The sequence below is a fragment of the Pelobates fuscus genome, chromosome 1, assembly GCF_036172605.1.
Source record: "Pelobates fuscus isolate aPelFus1 chromosome 1, aPelFus1.pri, whole genome shotgun sequence".
NCBI classification, from domain to species: domain Eukaryota; kingdom Metazoa; phylum Chordata; class Amphibia; order Anura; family Pelobatidae; genus Pelobates; species Pelobates fuscus.
This window is the reverse complement of record NC_086317.1, coordinates 80227778-80245333: the sequence shown is the minus strand read 5'-3', so window position 1 is coordinate 80245333 and position 17556 is coordinate 80227778. Positions and strand designations below refer to the sequence as shown.

The 17556-nt window shown below is 39.5% G+C and overlaps 1 protein-coding gene across 2 annotated transcripts; it reads right to left on the bottom strand.

The window, feature by feature from the left end:
* Positions 1-597: 597 nt before the first annotated feature.
* On the bottom strand, positions 598-17556 carry CRK (CRK proto-oncogene, adaptor protein). Of its 2 annotated transcripts, none has more exons than XM_063444172.1 (3): positions 17188-17556; positions 11263-11795; positions 598-1620 (listed from the first exon to the last, which is right to left on the bottom strand). In XM_063444172.1, the coding sequence occupies exons 1-3, from the start codon at positions 17405-17407 to the stop codon at positions 1483-1485; spliced, it is 891 nt and encodes a 296-aa protein (XP_063300242.1). In that variant the 5' UTR covers positions 17408-17556; the 3' UTR covers positions 598-1482. The 2 variants fall into 2 exon arrangements, with proteins under 2 accessions (XP_063300242.1, XP_063300251.1); XM_063444181.1 differs by having other exon boundaries at positions 1544-1620; positions 11433-11795.

Here is a 17556-nt window from a genome sequence, read left to right as displayed (position 1 = left end):
TTCGTGGGCAGTAGAATTGTTAACATTCACATACTGCGAGGCTTAAAGAGTAGAATATATGGCATTTTCCGGCTATCTGCATATAGTACAGAAAGAAGAAAAAATACTTAATTTATAAAAACTTGTTAAAGGAATATACACTTAACAGAACTAGATGATAAAAGGTTCACAGTGCCTAGTCCCACAAGGCGCTTCAACCACTTTATCATCTTGTACTATAACCGTTACCAGAAAAAAAAAAAAAAAGGAAGATTCTGGCGTGGGTTGTCCCAGCAAAAATCCTTTTTGTTTATTACTTAAGATAACTGCCTGCGTTGGTGGACTGTATTGGAACAGCAAGCCAAAAGAAATTTAAAGTGCCTACTGCAAACGTGTTGGATTTGTGTGTACATCTTTACAATTCCCAATTTAAAAAATAATATCAGGATAACACAATGTGACCCCCCTTAAAAAAACAAAAGCACCTTTTGCAATTTTAACCTGCTGTACAAACCCCCCCTCCCCCCCAAATTTTTTTTTACCTTCTTTGTATTACGAGTGGTAATCAACCACAAAGATGGATAAACTACGTTTTTTTTTTCTCAAACAATTTCTGGCAAAGGGCAGAGGCAAAACAAACCCACTGCAAATTGTGTCAATATATAAATCAGAGCAAAATGTAATTATAAATTGACACACTCACATTGTGTTTTATCACCTTACACACAAACCACATGATTGGTCTTTCCCATTAAAAGAATTCCAGATGATACACCATATTTCCATTAGCGTTATGGATGCATGGGAAACAATCAAATTTAAATAAACAAATGCATATTTATCTAAAAATGGTTTGCTAATCCAGACGACTTGCTACATTTTCAGACAAATAAAAATGTGCATATCCCTTAGAAATGAAATCCCTGGAAATACTGAAATCCACACAGGTGACTTGTTGGTAAGTTTCTTTCATGAGAGAATTCATATTCATACTGACTAGTTTATCAAGTCACTTAAAATGCATATCTTGTGAAGAATGGTGCCAAAAGCAATACCTACAGTGGTTATGAAAAAGAAAAAAAAAAAAAGAAAGTCAGCCAACACCATATTTCTTGAGTGTTACTGCTAGTCTTGAAGGGTTGGCAAAATGGAAGAGGAAAATACAAATAAAGGCCCTAAAATGTCTTTTGTTCAAATAAAAATACGTTTTGTTATGAGAAATCGTGCAGTTATCTGCAGATGAGCATGACATTACTTTAACATCACCATTAAATCCTGCATTGTTTGAAAGATGGATTCCAAGCATGTGCCCTGACTCTGCCAGATCTCAGAAGAACTGACTGGTAGAATTCTGGGGTATGACTATTCTTGACCTACACAGCTGGAAATCTGTGGAGTGCAGTCTTAATGGCAGGTTTAAAAAAAAACAAAAAACAAAACAAAAAAAAACAGAGGGAGACAGAGCAAGATTGTTCATGGTTTAGGAATGGCTCCCCGTCACACTCAGCTGAAGTCCTCATCAGGATTCTGTTGATCCAGCAGACGCACATGCGTAAAGGGAAAGTGACCGTGTTTGCCATTACACTCTCCTTCCCACTGACCACTAACGTTAATCTTGGTTACCTTTACTAGATCACCAACCTGTAAGAGAAATAAAAAGAATATTAATATTGCAGAACAAATAACTGCATGCTGATAACTGAAATCTCTAAAAAATAATGGCGTTCTAAAACTTGTCATTTTGCAGAATCACTTGGAGCCAGCTGCCCCGAACGATGAGATCTTGAGGCACTGTGGGATACTATGCATGTCATTTAGGTATAGGTACTTGCATACATGCCCAGTAGCCATATACAGATTATACAAATGAATGTCACACATCCTGTGGATAATAGAGCCCTAGTTAACACCTTAACAAAATAAAATAGGACAAACTAATTTCAACCACACATTGTCGTCAGTGGAAACCTAAAAATTAAAACACAATTATTACTCTATTATAAAAGTAATGGTGAGATGAATACAATATAAGTGGGATCCCTTGCATAATTACTAGAAGTACATGTGACAAAAATGGATTAAAGATTTTTATACATTTTCTGCTTGTGGGATAATTGTAAGTTACTCAAGGACATTTCTGGGAATGAATCTCACCAAAACGGTCAGATGATACAGTCTGTATGTGAGCGCAAAGCTATTCTCAGTGCATTTCCAAACATCAGAACGCTGTACTGAATGGCTTATCCTCTACCATAAAAATAAACAAACCAAAATATTGATTTTCATCAACATAATTCCTCATTGTTCAATTAAAAGGAACAAAGTTTTCCATGAGACAGAGCCAGGGCACTCCTCCCTCCATAACCATTTCAGGTCTTTAGTAGTTACAGCCCATGGAATATTCCTTTAACTAAACAGTAAGTTGCCAGATAACCATATTCTGTGTATGTTGGATAAATAATATCCATGACATAGGGTAAGTTTATATACAGTACTTCAAACTACATTTACAAAGTATGGCTATTTTGGCTGAGCCTAAATGAAATTGCAGCTGTTGCTTTCTGCAGGCTGGAGGAAATAACCTCATACTGATTCTACTTTAGTGAGACTCCTAAGGAGGCTGCTGTGAGTCAGAAACAGGGCCTATGTGAAACATGGGCTGTCCGGGGACCCTTTAAAATGCCATGGTAGAAAAGGCATACAGGTATATAACAGGGACTCAGGTTCCATTTCATTATTATTATTTATAAAGCGCCAACAAATTCCGCAGCGCTGTACCATTTAATCACGTTTACCCGTCTAAGTACAAAAAGGATAAGTAGAACTACTGAATAGTAAGTGGATTGCAGCCCAGCCTTTAGTTTTCTGCACCAGGCTTTGTGCAGGGAATCGCCAGAAACACCAACTGAACATTTGTGAGGGATGTCCCTACAAGTTGAGTGAGCAGCGTGTGAATGTTGCACACTCAAGCTGGGTGGCAACATAATAAAATATAATTATTTGACATCACATTTCCAGGGGGTGAGGCCTTATAGCTACAGTAATATTTGCAAACTACTCCAATTATAAGAAACACTGTGCAGGGAGACTGGTTTGGATACCCTCTCCACTACAACTTTTGAAATGAGGTTCTGATATACTCAGTGGGTAAGTGCAGTAAGGTAAAACAATCTTAAAATGTAAGAATGGATGGTTACATGGTAGATAAAGATAGATCAAAAGTCAGGCCCAAAAATTGCATCCTGTTTTGATACTTGGAGGGACATACATGGCCTTTGATGACAAAGTAAGTTACCGTACTTGATATTATGCTAAAAGGGTCTCTAAGCACTAGAACCAATACAACAGATTGTAGTGGCTGCAAGCAGTGTTTCCCTTTATTTCCCGGAAAATCTTTGAACTACTTGACAAACTATATATCCTGCCACCAGTCTGGCCTCCATAATGTAAGGTTAAAGGAACACTATAGTAGGGTCAGGAACACAAACAAGTATTCCTGACCCTATAGTGCTAAACCCAACATTTAGATGGCTTGCCCCCACTTTGCCCCCTTAAGAGAAACTAAAACTCCTAATTTCCAGCGCCGCACTGGCTCCACCACCATGGCGACATCAGAATTGCCGATTTTTAGCCCCTTGGTGAAAGCATTGAATTGGATAAATTCGACAAGGTGTCGGGACCAAACGCCATTTTGGCCAATCAGCACCTCCTCATAGAGATGCATTGAATGAATGCATCTCTAAGAGGAAAATTCAGAGTCCACGTGTAGTGAGTGGAGACGTTGAACGGCAGTGCTGCCTACTGTGCAGCACTGCCCAGGAAGCACCTCCAGTGGCAATCAGAGGAGTGTCCCTAGGGGACATGTAAACACTGCCTTTTCCTGGAAAAGGCAGTGTTTCCATAAAAATGCCTGAAGGCAATGATTATACTCACCAGAATAACTACATTAAGCTATAGTTCTGGTGACTATAGTGTCCCTTTTACATTCAAATTATCTGTCCAAAGTGGATGCAAACAATAAGCTGCAGGCACTGGCAAGAAGGGATGCCAGTCTACTCACTGCTGTCTAAGGTTGGACAATAAGGAAAGTCAATTACTAAAATTATCTGAGCTGCAGCAACACACCATACCAACAAGCTCTAGTGACTGAGTTTAGCTAAATTTTCATTAAAGGGAAACGGTCATGCCTTACTTGGCCCTCTGCCACAATCTCATTAAAGAGGTGGGTGTTACACTTCCTTAACACTTGCTCTGCTTTAGGACACTTCACTAAGCAGGTCAAGCTTTACAGAGGACTCAGACAAGCTGGCTTAGTTGTCAGCGCACCAGAGTCTGAACAGACCGACATCACTCTCCAGCTCTAGCTAAAGTATAAAATTTTAAAAAAAGCTTGCTAGAGGGTTTAAAAAAAAAAAAAAAAAAAAAAAAGCTCCCTTTGCTTTTCACCTATAGCGACCACACCGCATGCGCTGTGGTCTCTATAGGTGGAAAGCAGAGGAACCTCTTTTTTGCTGTCCCTAGCATTCAGTGTCCATGAGGAACTGAGAGGTGGGAGAAACCCCTAGTTTAAATATTTTTTCCCCATTTAAATCTACACATTTGCTAGCAAAACTGAAAGTATAAATAGAGAGCGAAAGTACATTAGTTTATGACAGGTTTCCATTATCATATGAAGTCTTGGGGACTAAATTCTGAATAAATTGAATGAGGTCAAAATTTCCTCCCACCTCTGGAGAGTGAAATTAAGCTTTGGCCATCTCACATCCCACTGTGTAGCTTCCACTGGACCAGGCAGATTGAGAAGGGACAGCAGCGAATTGGAAATGAAAAGTGGAAAGCAACTGAAGGATTAAAAATGACATGCATTTAGACAACTGTTCTAAATCACCAAGCAAACACTTTTTAAACAAATATACAAACCAATATAAAGCAAGAAAAACTTTTGAAAGTATGTAATAAACATTTATAAACTTACTATAAACTTGGTCAGATTGCATTATTGGGCACGCTTCTCAGCTTGGAGAGTTTCTATTGCCTCCACCCCCTTTACAGACCCGTCTCAGTCTCAGACCAGTCCATTAATTACAGAAACGGGGCATCATTGTGAAGCAGCAGGAGAGAGAAAATCAAAACAGTCCTGCATGATCACACTGACCAGACACCCTCCCTTCACACCCTTGTCAGGATGTAGCAAAGTGAAGAGATCTTCCAACAGACTATACATGTGTAAATCTGGCAGACATGCCCAATGCACATTTTTACAGCATTTTTAGATGGGAAACTAGTTGGCTCAGTGCCCAAATAGAAAGGGAAAGTTAAATGGGGTGGACAGAGGAGTTACAATAAACCATAATCACATCTACTTGCCACCCTCACCTGCATTCTGACTCTGTACACACACACGTTCACACAAATACTAGCCCTACACAAACATATACATATTGTATTTACACATCTCAGGCAACTTATGATGGGTGCAACATTGAATACAAGATAAACCATTTGAGCATGTTGTGTTAGCAACTTTTATGACTGACTAGTAGGTTTGAAGTTCAAATTGAGAGATCTCACTCAAATTCAACAAAAAGGAGTGCGATCCCTTTTCAATATTATAGTGTATGGTATACAAATGAACCAAAAAACAGCGTGAGCATGTTCTTTATATAAAAAAGCAGAAGATACTCAAATTCACATATTGGTTGTGCTGGCGATATAGCATTTGTTTTATCTACCATGCTGCTAAATGTTCCATGCAAGATATTTGGACCTTGTATCAGGGGAAATGTTCAAACATCTGTAGTACCATGATTAGCCATCGTTTTTCCAGAGGTTTATATTAAGCCTAAATTTGTAGAGAAACCTATAGTGTTGGCAATACAGAGAACAATTTGACAATTCAAATGACAAGAAGCAGGAATTACTTTAGGAGGGGGAGAATTATCACCCCCTCCATAATACTGTTAAATAGTAATATACAACATTCAAAAGTAAATACTTCAGGAATGTGCCAAACAAACTAGAAAAGATGATTCACAACTGCAGGAAGTCACTTGTCTGAAGTGAAGACCCAGCTGCAACTACACTGCATAGAAAAAGCAAAGAACAAAACTGAAAGGGGGTAACACTTCAAATAAATATTTTTTAAATAGTTCTATGGATCAGAAAATACCTTATTCATCTAAAGCAGTGATGCCCAAACCAGTCCACAAGACCCAGCAACAGTCTAGGTTTTGTCAGTATCTCCAGTGGAATAAAAAAAGGCAAACATATAAATTGTGGATTGTTGGTGGGCCATGAGTACTGGTTTGGGATCCACTGATCTAGAGCAATAACAGAACTGGGAATTTTGTCAATTACTTTAAAAATATTAAAGTTAAAATATACAATAGTTGTGGACATCACAACAGTCCCATTTAATAATTGTACACAGAATTGCAAGCTGCTCAGCTACTGCAGTTAACAGTTTAAGCAGCCCTGTCACCTTTGGTGGACTTAGGTGACATCCCTGCTTACAGTGCAGTTTTCTTGTGGTGCTGCAAATATATATATCTATCGCACACACACATACTTACCTAAAGTGGCCGGGAACCACCATTGTCTCTTTTTAGGTTCCAGTGCTTCATTAGCTAGGTGCCACGTTAACGCTATATTCCAACAGGTGAGTGACTACAACACAGATGCTCTTGATCCTCCACAGAACAAGTCTCACAATCTGTAAGAAGATGCCTTATTCCCACAGCTATAGACCTATTTGGTGGAAGTTCCAGCTTTTGCTAGGTATTTGAGGCTAATATACCTTAAGACAAAGTATTCCCTACTTTTCTTTGAAATGCAATCAATCATTCAATAGTAATATTTCATAGAGATTCCACAGTTACGATATACTCCATAGTTATAGTCTGGTGACAATTTTTTGCAAATTGTTTCGTAGACTTTAAGCTAGAGGACATTACTTCACACAAGACTGCAGCCAATCAAGCAGGGCTTTCAGCTAACCAGGGAACAATTAAAAGTTTTTCTCACAACCGTGAGAGACTATTTTTCTATATTATAGTTTTATCCCAACTATAAGATAAGGCCAGGGACTAATGAAAGTATTTAGAAAATTGGGCAGACTAGATGAGTCGAATGGTTCTTATCTGTCGTCACATTCTATGTTTCTATAGGTACAGGGAACCCAGTTAGGGTTCCTTCCACTAATAACCATCATTGTGAATGTCAGCTGATGACAGTCTACATGCTTTTGAAAATGCATTTTACAATTTTTAAATATTTTTTTTTTTAGAATATATATATTCTTTTAAACAAGTCAGTTCCTCTAACATGGAATTCTGCAGAGGCAGCATGGTCAGAGGTCAGACTGGAAAATATGCAGATACAAAATTAGTCACTTTAGGAATCCAACATCCTCTCCAACTGCTTCCCTAAAATTGGTTTCCACGCAGGCTGTGAGATTATGGGCCTGCAGTCTAAATGGGTGGCATTAGTGTGTGATATTACAGCCATCCTTAAAGGGAAACTAACTGTTGTCCACAGTTTGCCCTTTCTACGCTTTCAATGCCCTATTGAATACTGCTATTAGGTGATCCCCTGATATTTTTGTTTTACTTACTGGACACCCAACGCCGTATGGAGCCCTAGGCATTGATCTCCCTCCTCTATCTGATGTCACAGGGGGCCTTGCATTGTCCTACCCCAAACTTCTCACACAAAAGCCTGTAATCTGACATTTTAGCCAGCTCAGAGCATATGCATGCATTCTTAGCTGGGGCCAGGGTGATAGAGATGGTGGGATTTTTTAAAAAAATATTAAGAAAATAAAATAAAACCAAATACGAGTTGAGGTAGGGAAAAACAACCTTTTTTTATTATTATGTCTGTCGCCAGCAGTGGTTAGACTAACCCTTTAAAATCCAACTCATCTCAAGCACCTATAATGAATGATAATTTACCTTGGGGAATAAGCTGTGCCTGACTGTACACTAGCCCTACAACTTACAATGATCGGCTCCCTGTGATTCATGCTTATGTAACATTTACAATACTGATCACAAAGGAGTCTCTAATACAATAACATTCAGGAATCATGGCTACTTACATGCTGCATAGGATTTACACAAGAGACTGCTAGGCAGTAAAAGCCTGCAAAAACTGACAAGTCGGATGAGTTTTATTTGTTGTGAGACCAAGAAGTGGCTGAGAGGTTTAAGATCTACAGGTCTTGGGCATTTGCAGCAGACATGGAATTTTAGTTTTGCAACTTCTAATGCATGAGTTCCACGATCTAGTTAAAAATAATGCAGCCACTTCTTGTTCACATTTGACATGCTGCAGGCAACTAGCTTACTAACTTACCAACAAAACATTTCTTAATATGTTAGCACTTTACTCAAAATCATAATCGCTACATTTTCCCCAGTAACCACAAATTCACAGCAGATGCACCAGAAATTGTAGGTAATAACGGAAACAGATTTTAAGCTAAAATTATTTACTGAATAAATTCCAGTGAGAAATAGAGGTCCTTACTTAAATTATGTTTTAGAGTGGGGTCATGCTAAAGCCCAATAAAAAAAATAAAAAAAAATGTTAAAGGTTCTTTTTTTTTATAGAGTATACCCGAATTTACAAATAAACTCTCTCTCCCATTGGCAGAGCTCAAAATGGGGCAGTGGAATAGATACACACAATTCTGAGCTCAGCCAATGAGAGATCAGCTGCCTATTAACATCAAAGTATGTTCGCTCAAAAGTAAAGAAGCTTTCCGGAAAGGCCAAAGCACGTATTGTAAGAACTAGAATGAGTACTAAAAAGGTAATTATTTCATGAGATTTAAAGGGTCACTGAGGAGCTTGATTTGTCTGGAGCCTGTCACATTTGAAAAAGAAAAAGTGCCAGTTTTATATTTAGGAGCAGAAACTAGCTTGTGTTCTCTTCACCCTTGCTCAATGAGAAGTATATGGTTGGAATATTTCAAGGTATTTCCAGATTAAAAGTCTGTGCTGGGGAAAAAGGGATCTGCAGCTTTTGCACATTGTTTTCAGATATACCCCCAAAGATAATTTTCAGAAATTAAAGTTTTCATTGAGGGTATCTACTAAATTGTTTATATATTTGTTTCAATTAAGTGTTACTTTAAAAACAGAACTGTCAATCTTGAAAGTTTGTGTTTTTTTTTTTTTTTTTTTACAATTTCAACAGTTTTAAATATTTTAAATTTACGTTGTATGTAAGACACAGCCAGAGTATCTAATGCAAATTAACTGAACCACTATGATGTCATAGATACAAGAGCATGTATGTGTATTGCACTATGGAACAGATGAATGTACGAATACAAGATTTCTGTAGAGATGTCCAAACAAGCCCAGGTGATCAATGATGTCCTCCTTAAACAATAAAGGCAAGTTGTTTTACTCATCTCCCACTCCACTATCCACACCCTAGTTAAAGGGAGACTCCAGACCCTTAAAACATTTTAGCTTGCTTAAGTGCTTCATGTGTGAAGAGTGTATCCCCCAACCACAATTTACAAAAGTGCAGATTTCCATAGAAATTACCACTTTTATAAATGAACCTTGTTACACCAACCTGGCTGTCAGACAATTCGGTCCTGTTACTTCCAGGTAGTTTAGCTCAGTGGAGCTAAACTCAGGAGGCAGGCACTTGTCCAAAGCACCTTCCTTGCATTAAGTAGTCTGTAATTAAACAATCACATAAAATTGGGGCTGATCTAGAAGGGGAGGATTAGCAAATGCTTCAGTTAAGAGACCTGAAGCTTTTGCAAGCTGTTCTTAGATATACCACCAATGTAAAAAGGCATAATAAAATGCATACATGCTTTCAGTGTGGCTACGATCTACTAAATAGCACAAAAGTACTTACTACATAAAAGGGGGAAGGAGGTACTTTTTACTTCCAAGTGACAGTCCAATCAAGGCAATTATAATCATGAGACATAGGCACCCGGGGCACCCAGGCAATTATCACACGGTTCTAAAAATTGAACAGCATCATGGCATTCCTGGCACCGTAACCACTTAAAAGGGACTCTCCAGTGCCAGAAAAACAAACCTGTTTTCCTGGCACTGCAGAATCCTGCAGTGCCCCCCTCCCATGTTGCTGACTGGGTTAAAACCCCTTCAGTGACTTACCTGAATCCACCGCCGATGTCCCTTGGCGCTGGGTCAGGCTCCACCCTACGCTCCTCCGCCGACGACGAGGGAGACCTGCCACGCGCGCACATTAGACCTCCCCATAGGAAAGCATTATTCAATGCTTTCCTATGAGATTCCGGCGACGCTGGAGGTCCTCATGCATAGCGTGAGGAGGTCCAGCAGTGTTTAAAAAACACTTTTCGTTTACTAAGAACCCGTTAGTTCCTCTAGAGGAGGACTTAACCCTGCAAGGTAATTATTGCAGTTTAAAAAAACTGCAATAATTACACTTGCAGTGTTATGGGTGATGGAAGTTGGCATCCAGACAACTCCAAAGGGCAGAATTGGTCTGGGTGCCTGGAGTGTCCCTTTAAGTGGTCTGTAGTGATTATGATCCATGGAGTGTTAGTTTAAAGGGAAAGTACTGTACAGTATTACAAACAATGAAAAGTACTAAAAATAGGCCTCAGTCACAAACTGCAGGCATCTTGTAAAAGCCTTTGTCACTAAGGGGTTAAACTGTGCAGAGTTGCAGATAGCACAGATCTCTATCAGTTGTTAATCAAAAAGATTGAATTAATAGCCATGTAAACTATACATTCAAGGAGTTACACTTAAACCAGCAATAAGCTATTTTCTTTTGGATGCTATAAAACCAGAATAATATCAGTTAGCAGTATGTTAAGAGATCAGTTGTGAGAACAATAAAATCAAACTTAAATTGATTCACTGACATTAGTGACATTAGTGAAAAAACACTTCCTTCCCATCATGATTGGACTTAAAAAGTAGACTAAATTAAATTGGATGGACCATATGCAATACAGAACCACTACTGGAGGTGATGCTGACCAGTTAAATAAATTACCAGATATAATAAAGGTGATAATTTTGTTCAGTAAGAAAGGGTGATCAAGAAGGTGTGCTGCATTTATTCCACAGGCCACACGGTCTAAACTTTTTTTGTCTGTACCATTATAAGAAATAATTTTTGCATAAATGTAATTTTATGCAATACCCTGTTTCCCACATTCACCTATATATGGGACAGCCTAAAGAAGGATGATTATTGGAAAGGAAAATCCCACTAAAAGAATTTTCCTACAAGGTCGCGCCCATTATATACCTCCAAAGCCAAGGCTGTCTTGTCGTAGGCATTGGGGACTCGCTTCTGGATTACCCTTGCAAAAATGGGCCCATTCTGGAGGTTAGGCAGCGGAGTGTTGACACTGGGTTGGGCATAGGGCCCTGGCTCCTGCCCACTCAGTGGCTGCGGATGCGAATTTTCCTGGTTACCTCCAATCAAAGCGGACCCTGGAGTAGATGGTGGTCTGTACTTTTCGACATATGGCACAGGTATCATGCCCCTCCTTCCTTCGCTGTCCTCTGCATTCCACCACTGCTCCTCTGGTTTATCTCGAATCTTCAAGATGTCTCCTTTTTTAAATGGAAGATCTTCATCATCATTACCATTAAAGTCAAATAGAGCCCTCACATACTCCACTTCTTCTTGTCTCTGGATTACACCAGACTGCTTGGATTTGGAAACCGGCTCTATTAAAGTGGTAGTGTCCAGGTAATGTATCTTATAAAATTCCAATAGGGCAGGTAGTGAATCGAACTCTTGGTCACCTATTCGGAATCTGCATTGATTCCCTCCTACAGAAAGAAAAACAACCGGATTATCCAACACAGTCATTTTGTACATAGATTTTACTTCAAAACACTTCAGCTTGTATTACTGATAAGGACAAGAAAAGTAAACTGTCTGCATTCAGGTTTATGAACCACTGCATCAGAGTCTAAATGTTTATAGAGGCTAAAAAAAAAAAAAAAAATATCGCTTAAGAAACAGCTAAGATCTTTAGAGTCTTAAATAACAACGAGTACTTAACATCAATAAAGGAAGTCACAATGGCAGACATTAACGCATTTTTATAATCTTATAATCACAATTATGGCATTTAACGTTTTTGGGCAGAGAGGTGTTTAATAAAGTGTGACCTGTCAAAATTAAATGTGAATTTCAAGATGTAGACAACAGCTAACTGAAAAAAAATGTCTAAGTTAGCCAATCTTTTGTTTTGACTATTCTGGTCTGAAATGTAATTAATTCCTGACAATTTACAATTTAGTGAATAAATGAAAATGAAGCTGCATATAGACTTCACTTGCAGAATGTTGAAGAAAATATTGAAGCTTATTCACAAAACCACAATTTCAGCTAAAGCAGCCAAGCGGATCCGGACTGGAGTTGGAAGATGTGCCAAACTAGAGGAGAAAGCAATGTCCAACTAAAGCTATTTTTCCAACACTGCTATTCTTACATATGAATTGCAACTCCTTTGTGAATTTGATACAATTCCCAGTTTGGTGAACTTAGTCTTACAATACTAACTGATAAGGAGAGTAAATTGTTTGGGCAAGAGTACTCACGTAGCACTTAATGATATAAAACGTCATAATGGCACTTCGAATGGTGGTACAAATTTTAAATTAAAAGGTTTGATAAAAATATTCATTACTATAGGACAATTTTATACTCCAACAATTCTAGGTTTGCTTGACAAACTAAAAATGAATCATCAAATATGCATCCTGATTCACTGTAACCACTTCCTTTATATTCGTACAAATGACAAAAATAGCTTGTATTAAAAGAGCTGTCAACAGTATTGGAGTGATGAAATATGTCTGCAGCCACAAAAAGGCAAACAAAGTGTCAGATTAGTACCAAAATAAATATAAAATGAATAAAACCGGAGTGCCTCCATACAATAGATAAAATAACAGAACGTAGTAGAGCATTCAGATAATATATATATATTTTTTTTTTTTACAGATCCGTAAAACCAGTCACGATTATTTTTAAACAAATATAGAACCTTTATGAAAAGCTTTTTGCCTTAGTCTCTTTGATATTCCAACACAATCAAAAGTTGTACAAGACACCCCTACCCGACGTAAGTACACGAACTACCGAGACACGGAGAGGGACACCAAGGTAAGCCACCCAGGGGAGGAAAAAGCACACAGAGAACAGAAACCTAACACTTCGCAACGATACACACACACACACATACACTCAATTAAGGCACGTCGAACCTAACAAAGAGAGATGCCAAAATACGGGAACGGGCACCACTCACCGACCACTGATAGACACAAGACCTCGGCTTAGCCAAATAGGGAACAGCACACGGGAACCGAATCAGCCACACAGATAGACGCACCACATTAGCTTGCCACTCAGGACCGAAGCAGCCACCCTTAGTGGCGGAGATACCAATTCGGCTAGAGCACACAATGACAACCAGATACCCAAACAAGCTAAAAAGAAGCGGAACCTAGAGTCCCGCAGCGCCCAGAGCACACAAACTACCGAGACTCTCATAGCCGTAGGTAGGGCAGCATAGCCAGACACACACACAAACTACACCTATTACAAGACCAAACGAGATTAGGGTATAGCCAAACACGACCGCAACACGACAAGAGACACAAGGCAGTGGATACTCGGCAGCACGGATAACATACCAAAACACGTACCGGAGCAACACAATACAGGTAAAAAGCTTGATATATGCCCCTCAGAAGAGAAGGCACTGGGTAGAAACACTCTACCAATGATCACCAGAGTAGACAAGACAACGTTGTGCCATGAGCACTAACAGGGTCAAGTGCCAACAACTGACCAAGCATAAGCAAATTGTCTTTACACCAGCATGAACCAGCAGGCCTCGTAATGCATATTGACAAATGCACCGAAAATATGCGCCCCTGCGTGGGCAACCCATGCTTACTCATACACGAAGAATCCACGCGCACATATGCTACGGCAACAATAAGAATACAAAAAACTAGAACATACAGCCGTAAAAATACTCAGAGGGCATAGACCAGTTGACTATGAACCAATAAGTTATGTCATGTTATACAGGCTAAGACCAATTTGCTTCTGCGTAAGCGACAAACTGTTTATACCTTTACTCACCAATGCTTATGCCCCTGCGTGGGCAAATATTTGCTTTACTATAACTCAGTTCGATACATGCGTTTATATTGTGACAACAATAAAAATATTCAAAACAAAAGTTGTACAAGACAAACGTGTGCTTGGGTTGGATTCCAATTATGCCCAGAATATTACCTAGCCTGGAAGTCTTGATCTGGACGCAGTAATGACGCTGCTGCGGGCAGCAGAAGCTCTAATCTCCATATGTTCAACATTTCATAACTATATGCTGCACATACAGTTTCCAGGCCCCATGACCACTTCAAATCACTGAAGTCATCAAGGTGTTTGAAGTAATACTTTAAGTGACATGGAAAGATGCCTACTGGAAACTCTGCTTTTTGATCATTTTGCCAAAACCAACTTGTCAATTAGACATCTTAGAGAAACTTTGCAGACCATGGGAGCATGTGCGGCAATTATCTCAAATCCACTGCTTCTCCGAGAAGCATTAAATGCAGCCCTAGCATCAGCATTCTGACACCAGAATTAAAACATCTAAAGTCCATAATAACTAAATGAGAATCACTAGAGGAGTGAGACTTTCTAAATGTAAAAACAGAATCCTATACACTGTAAGCTTGTTTGAGCAGGGTCCTCTTCAACTTATCATTCCTGTAAGTTTTCTTGTAATTTTCCTATTTATAGTTAAATCTCCCCTCTTATAATATTGTAAAGTGCTACGGAATAAGTGTCAATAATAATAACAATCTTTCATAAATAGCAAAGTTTTCATCTGAAATGATGATGTGACTTTGGAGCTCAGGGTCCCTTTAAAAAATAAGCATTCGTACATTATATAGCCTAACCTAGTGTCACTTCATTCCACTCCCTTCTAGAATATAAGCTTGTTTGAGCTAGGCTCACAACACCCTCTCTGTTCCTGTGCGTCCAACTGGTCTTTTTGCACATTCTTTTATGTTAGTCCACACATTGTACAGCGCTGCAGAATTTGTTGGCGCTTTATAAATATCTACATTATTAGGTCATTTGTATGTATAACTATACTGCACTTTGACTCATGACATCAATATGCAAATGGGGGGGGGGGGGTTACATATATAATGAAAAAAAGAGAAAAAAGTTTCAGAGACAGTCTACAACAGGGGTGCCCAATAGGTAGATTTCCAGATGTTTTAAAACTACAACTTCCACAATACTTTGTTATTCGAAAGACATTCTGAAAGCATGCAAAGCATCATGGAAGTTGTAGATCTACAACATCTGGAGATCTATCTTTTGGGCACCCCTGGTCTACAGTAACACTTCTGCAAACATCTGTATTTTCAACAACAGTAACCTTCAATCTGCCACAATATCTGGAAGTCTTAAAAGTTTTTTTATTTAATGGTAATATTTTTTTCCCCCATCACATAAATTTAAATGAGAGAATATCTGGAAAATAATGTATTCATTTATTTAAACTGCTGGATTAATTTACATAACGAGTTCTTTTTTTCAAGGAACAGCAATCCGCAGTTTTGTAAATGTTCACCATACTGAATACATTTGAGCAAAGATTATGGATGCCAGTGCAAACTTGAACAGCTGGAACACTGAGATTTGGCAGCAAGCTCTGTAATGGTTTGAGTTAACTAATAAAAGGGACAATTAAGAACGTCTGTAGAGGATACAGTAAATTTGAATAATACATAAAGTTTAAGGAAAAAAAAAAAAAAGTTATCTTAAAGGACCACTATAGTGCCAGGAAAACACTTGTTTTCCTGGCACTATAGTGCCCTGAGGGTGCCCCCTCCCGCCGGGCTCTGGAGAGGAAGGGGTTAAAAATCTTTCCTTTTTCCAGCGCCGGGAGCTTTCCTCCTCCTTCCTCGCGACGTCATCGGCTGAATGCGCGGCAGGAGCCGCGCGCATTCAGCCGGTCTCATAGGAAAGCATTTACAATGCTTTTCCTATGGACGCTGGCGTCTTCTCACTGATTTTCACAGTGAGAAGCATGCAAGCGCCTCTAGCGGCTGTCAATGAGACAGCCACTAGAGGCTGGATTAACCCTCAGTATAAACATAGGAGTTTCTCTGAAACTGCTATGTTTATATAAAAAAAAGGGTTAACCCTAACTGGACCATGCACCCAGTTACTTCATTAAGCTGAAGTGGTCTGTGTGCCTATAGTGGTCCTTTAAGTAATATGTTAAACTATTCCCAAAATAATATTTCTAATATATTTTAACACCACAAGTAAATATTTCCAACAAAATAAAACTTTTTTAGTGTATCTACCTGAGAGCACCACTATAACGTAAAGAAAACTGCACTGCAAAAATGTAGGCAAAACTAGCTTGGCTGCAATTTTGAGATCATAATTTCTTTTCACTAAAATCTGATATGTTATATATTTAGTACATATATATGTGATGATAACATGCAAGACTACCTACTGTGTACTACATACACCCTAATACGCCACTATCAAAGAGGCAAAAATAGATCCAGTCAACTCGTCAACCCAGTCAACGTGAAATTAAAAATTGAGTCCAAAATATATGAACTGTAAACACAGGTAAACACAATTTTTCCATTTCTGAAATTTTGTCCTAAACAAAAACCCTACCAAATAAATTTCCTTTGGCATTCCCAAATATTCACACTTTACGGAAAAACCCTGCATTAGTTCACATATGACACAACAGGCCAACAAATGATGGGGGGGAATAACCTACAGCAGGCAGGCATAGGCAACCTTCGGCACTCCAGATGTTTTGGACTACACCTCCCAAGATGCTTTGCCAGCATTGTGGGTGTAAGAGGGGGATGTAGTGCACAATATCTGGAGTGCCGAAGGGTTGCCTATTCCTGACCTACAGGGTTATTCACAAAAGGTGAGATTTTAAAAGTAAATTCCAAAGTGAAGGGAGAACTAGCCGAACTGGAGAAATTCTCCAATTCAGATGTGCTCACAGTTCAGCTGCTTTTGCCTTAAATTTAGAATTAACTTTGGAGAGCTCTCCTGCTAGGAGAATTGCCAATCCGGTGATTGAGAGATGGAGCCCCCTGTCCAGGCCTGGCCCCCCGCACTCACCGGGCCCGCTCTGCCTGTTGTTGCTAACGCTGTTAATGATGTAATGGGAGACCTTGGAGTTCTCGGACACGGACAGCACGTAGTCCCCGGGGATGGTGGTGGAGTCCCGGACCAGAAACACCCCGTGCCGCTGGCCCTGCAGACGGTTCACCGCCTCCTGTCGGTTCTGCCTGCCCCAATACCAGCTCGCTCGGTCCTCAGAGTCAAAGTTGCCAGCCATAGCTACGGTCCCCCTCCTACTCAGGGCCCTCTCTCCGGCTCCCGGCTAGTACTCGGCGCCGAATGACGCCGCCTGTATCAGACGCAACGACCGGCCTCCTCCTCCCAACTATCCCGACCTCACCAATCCCGAAATGGCGGCACAGGAAA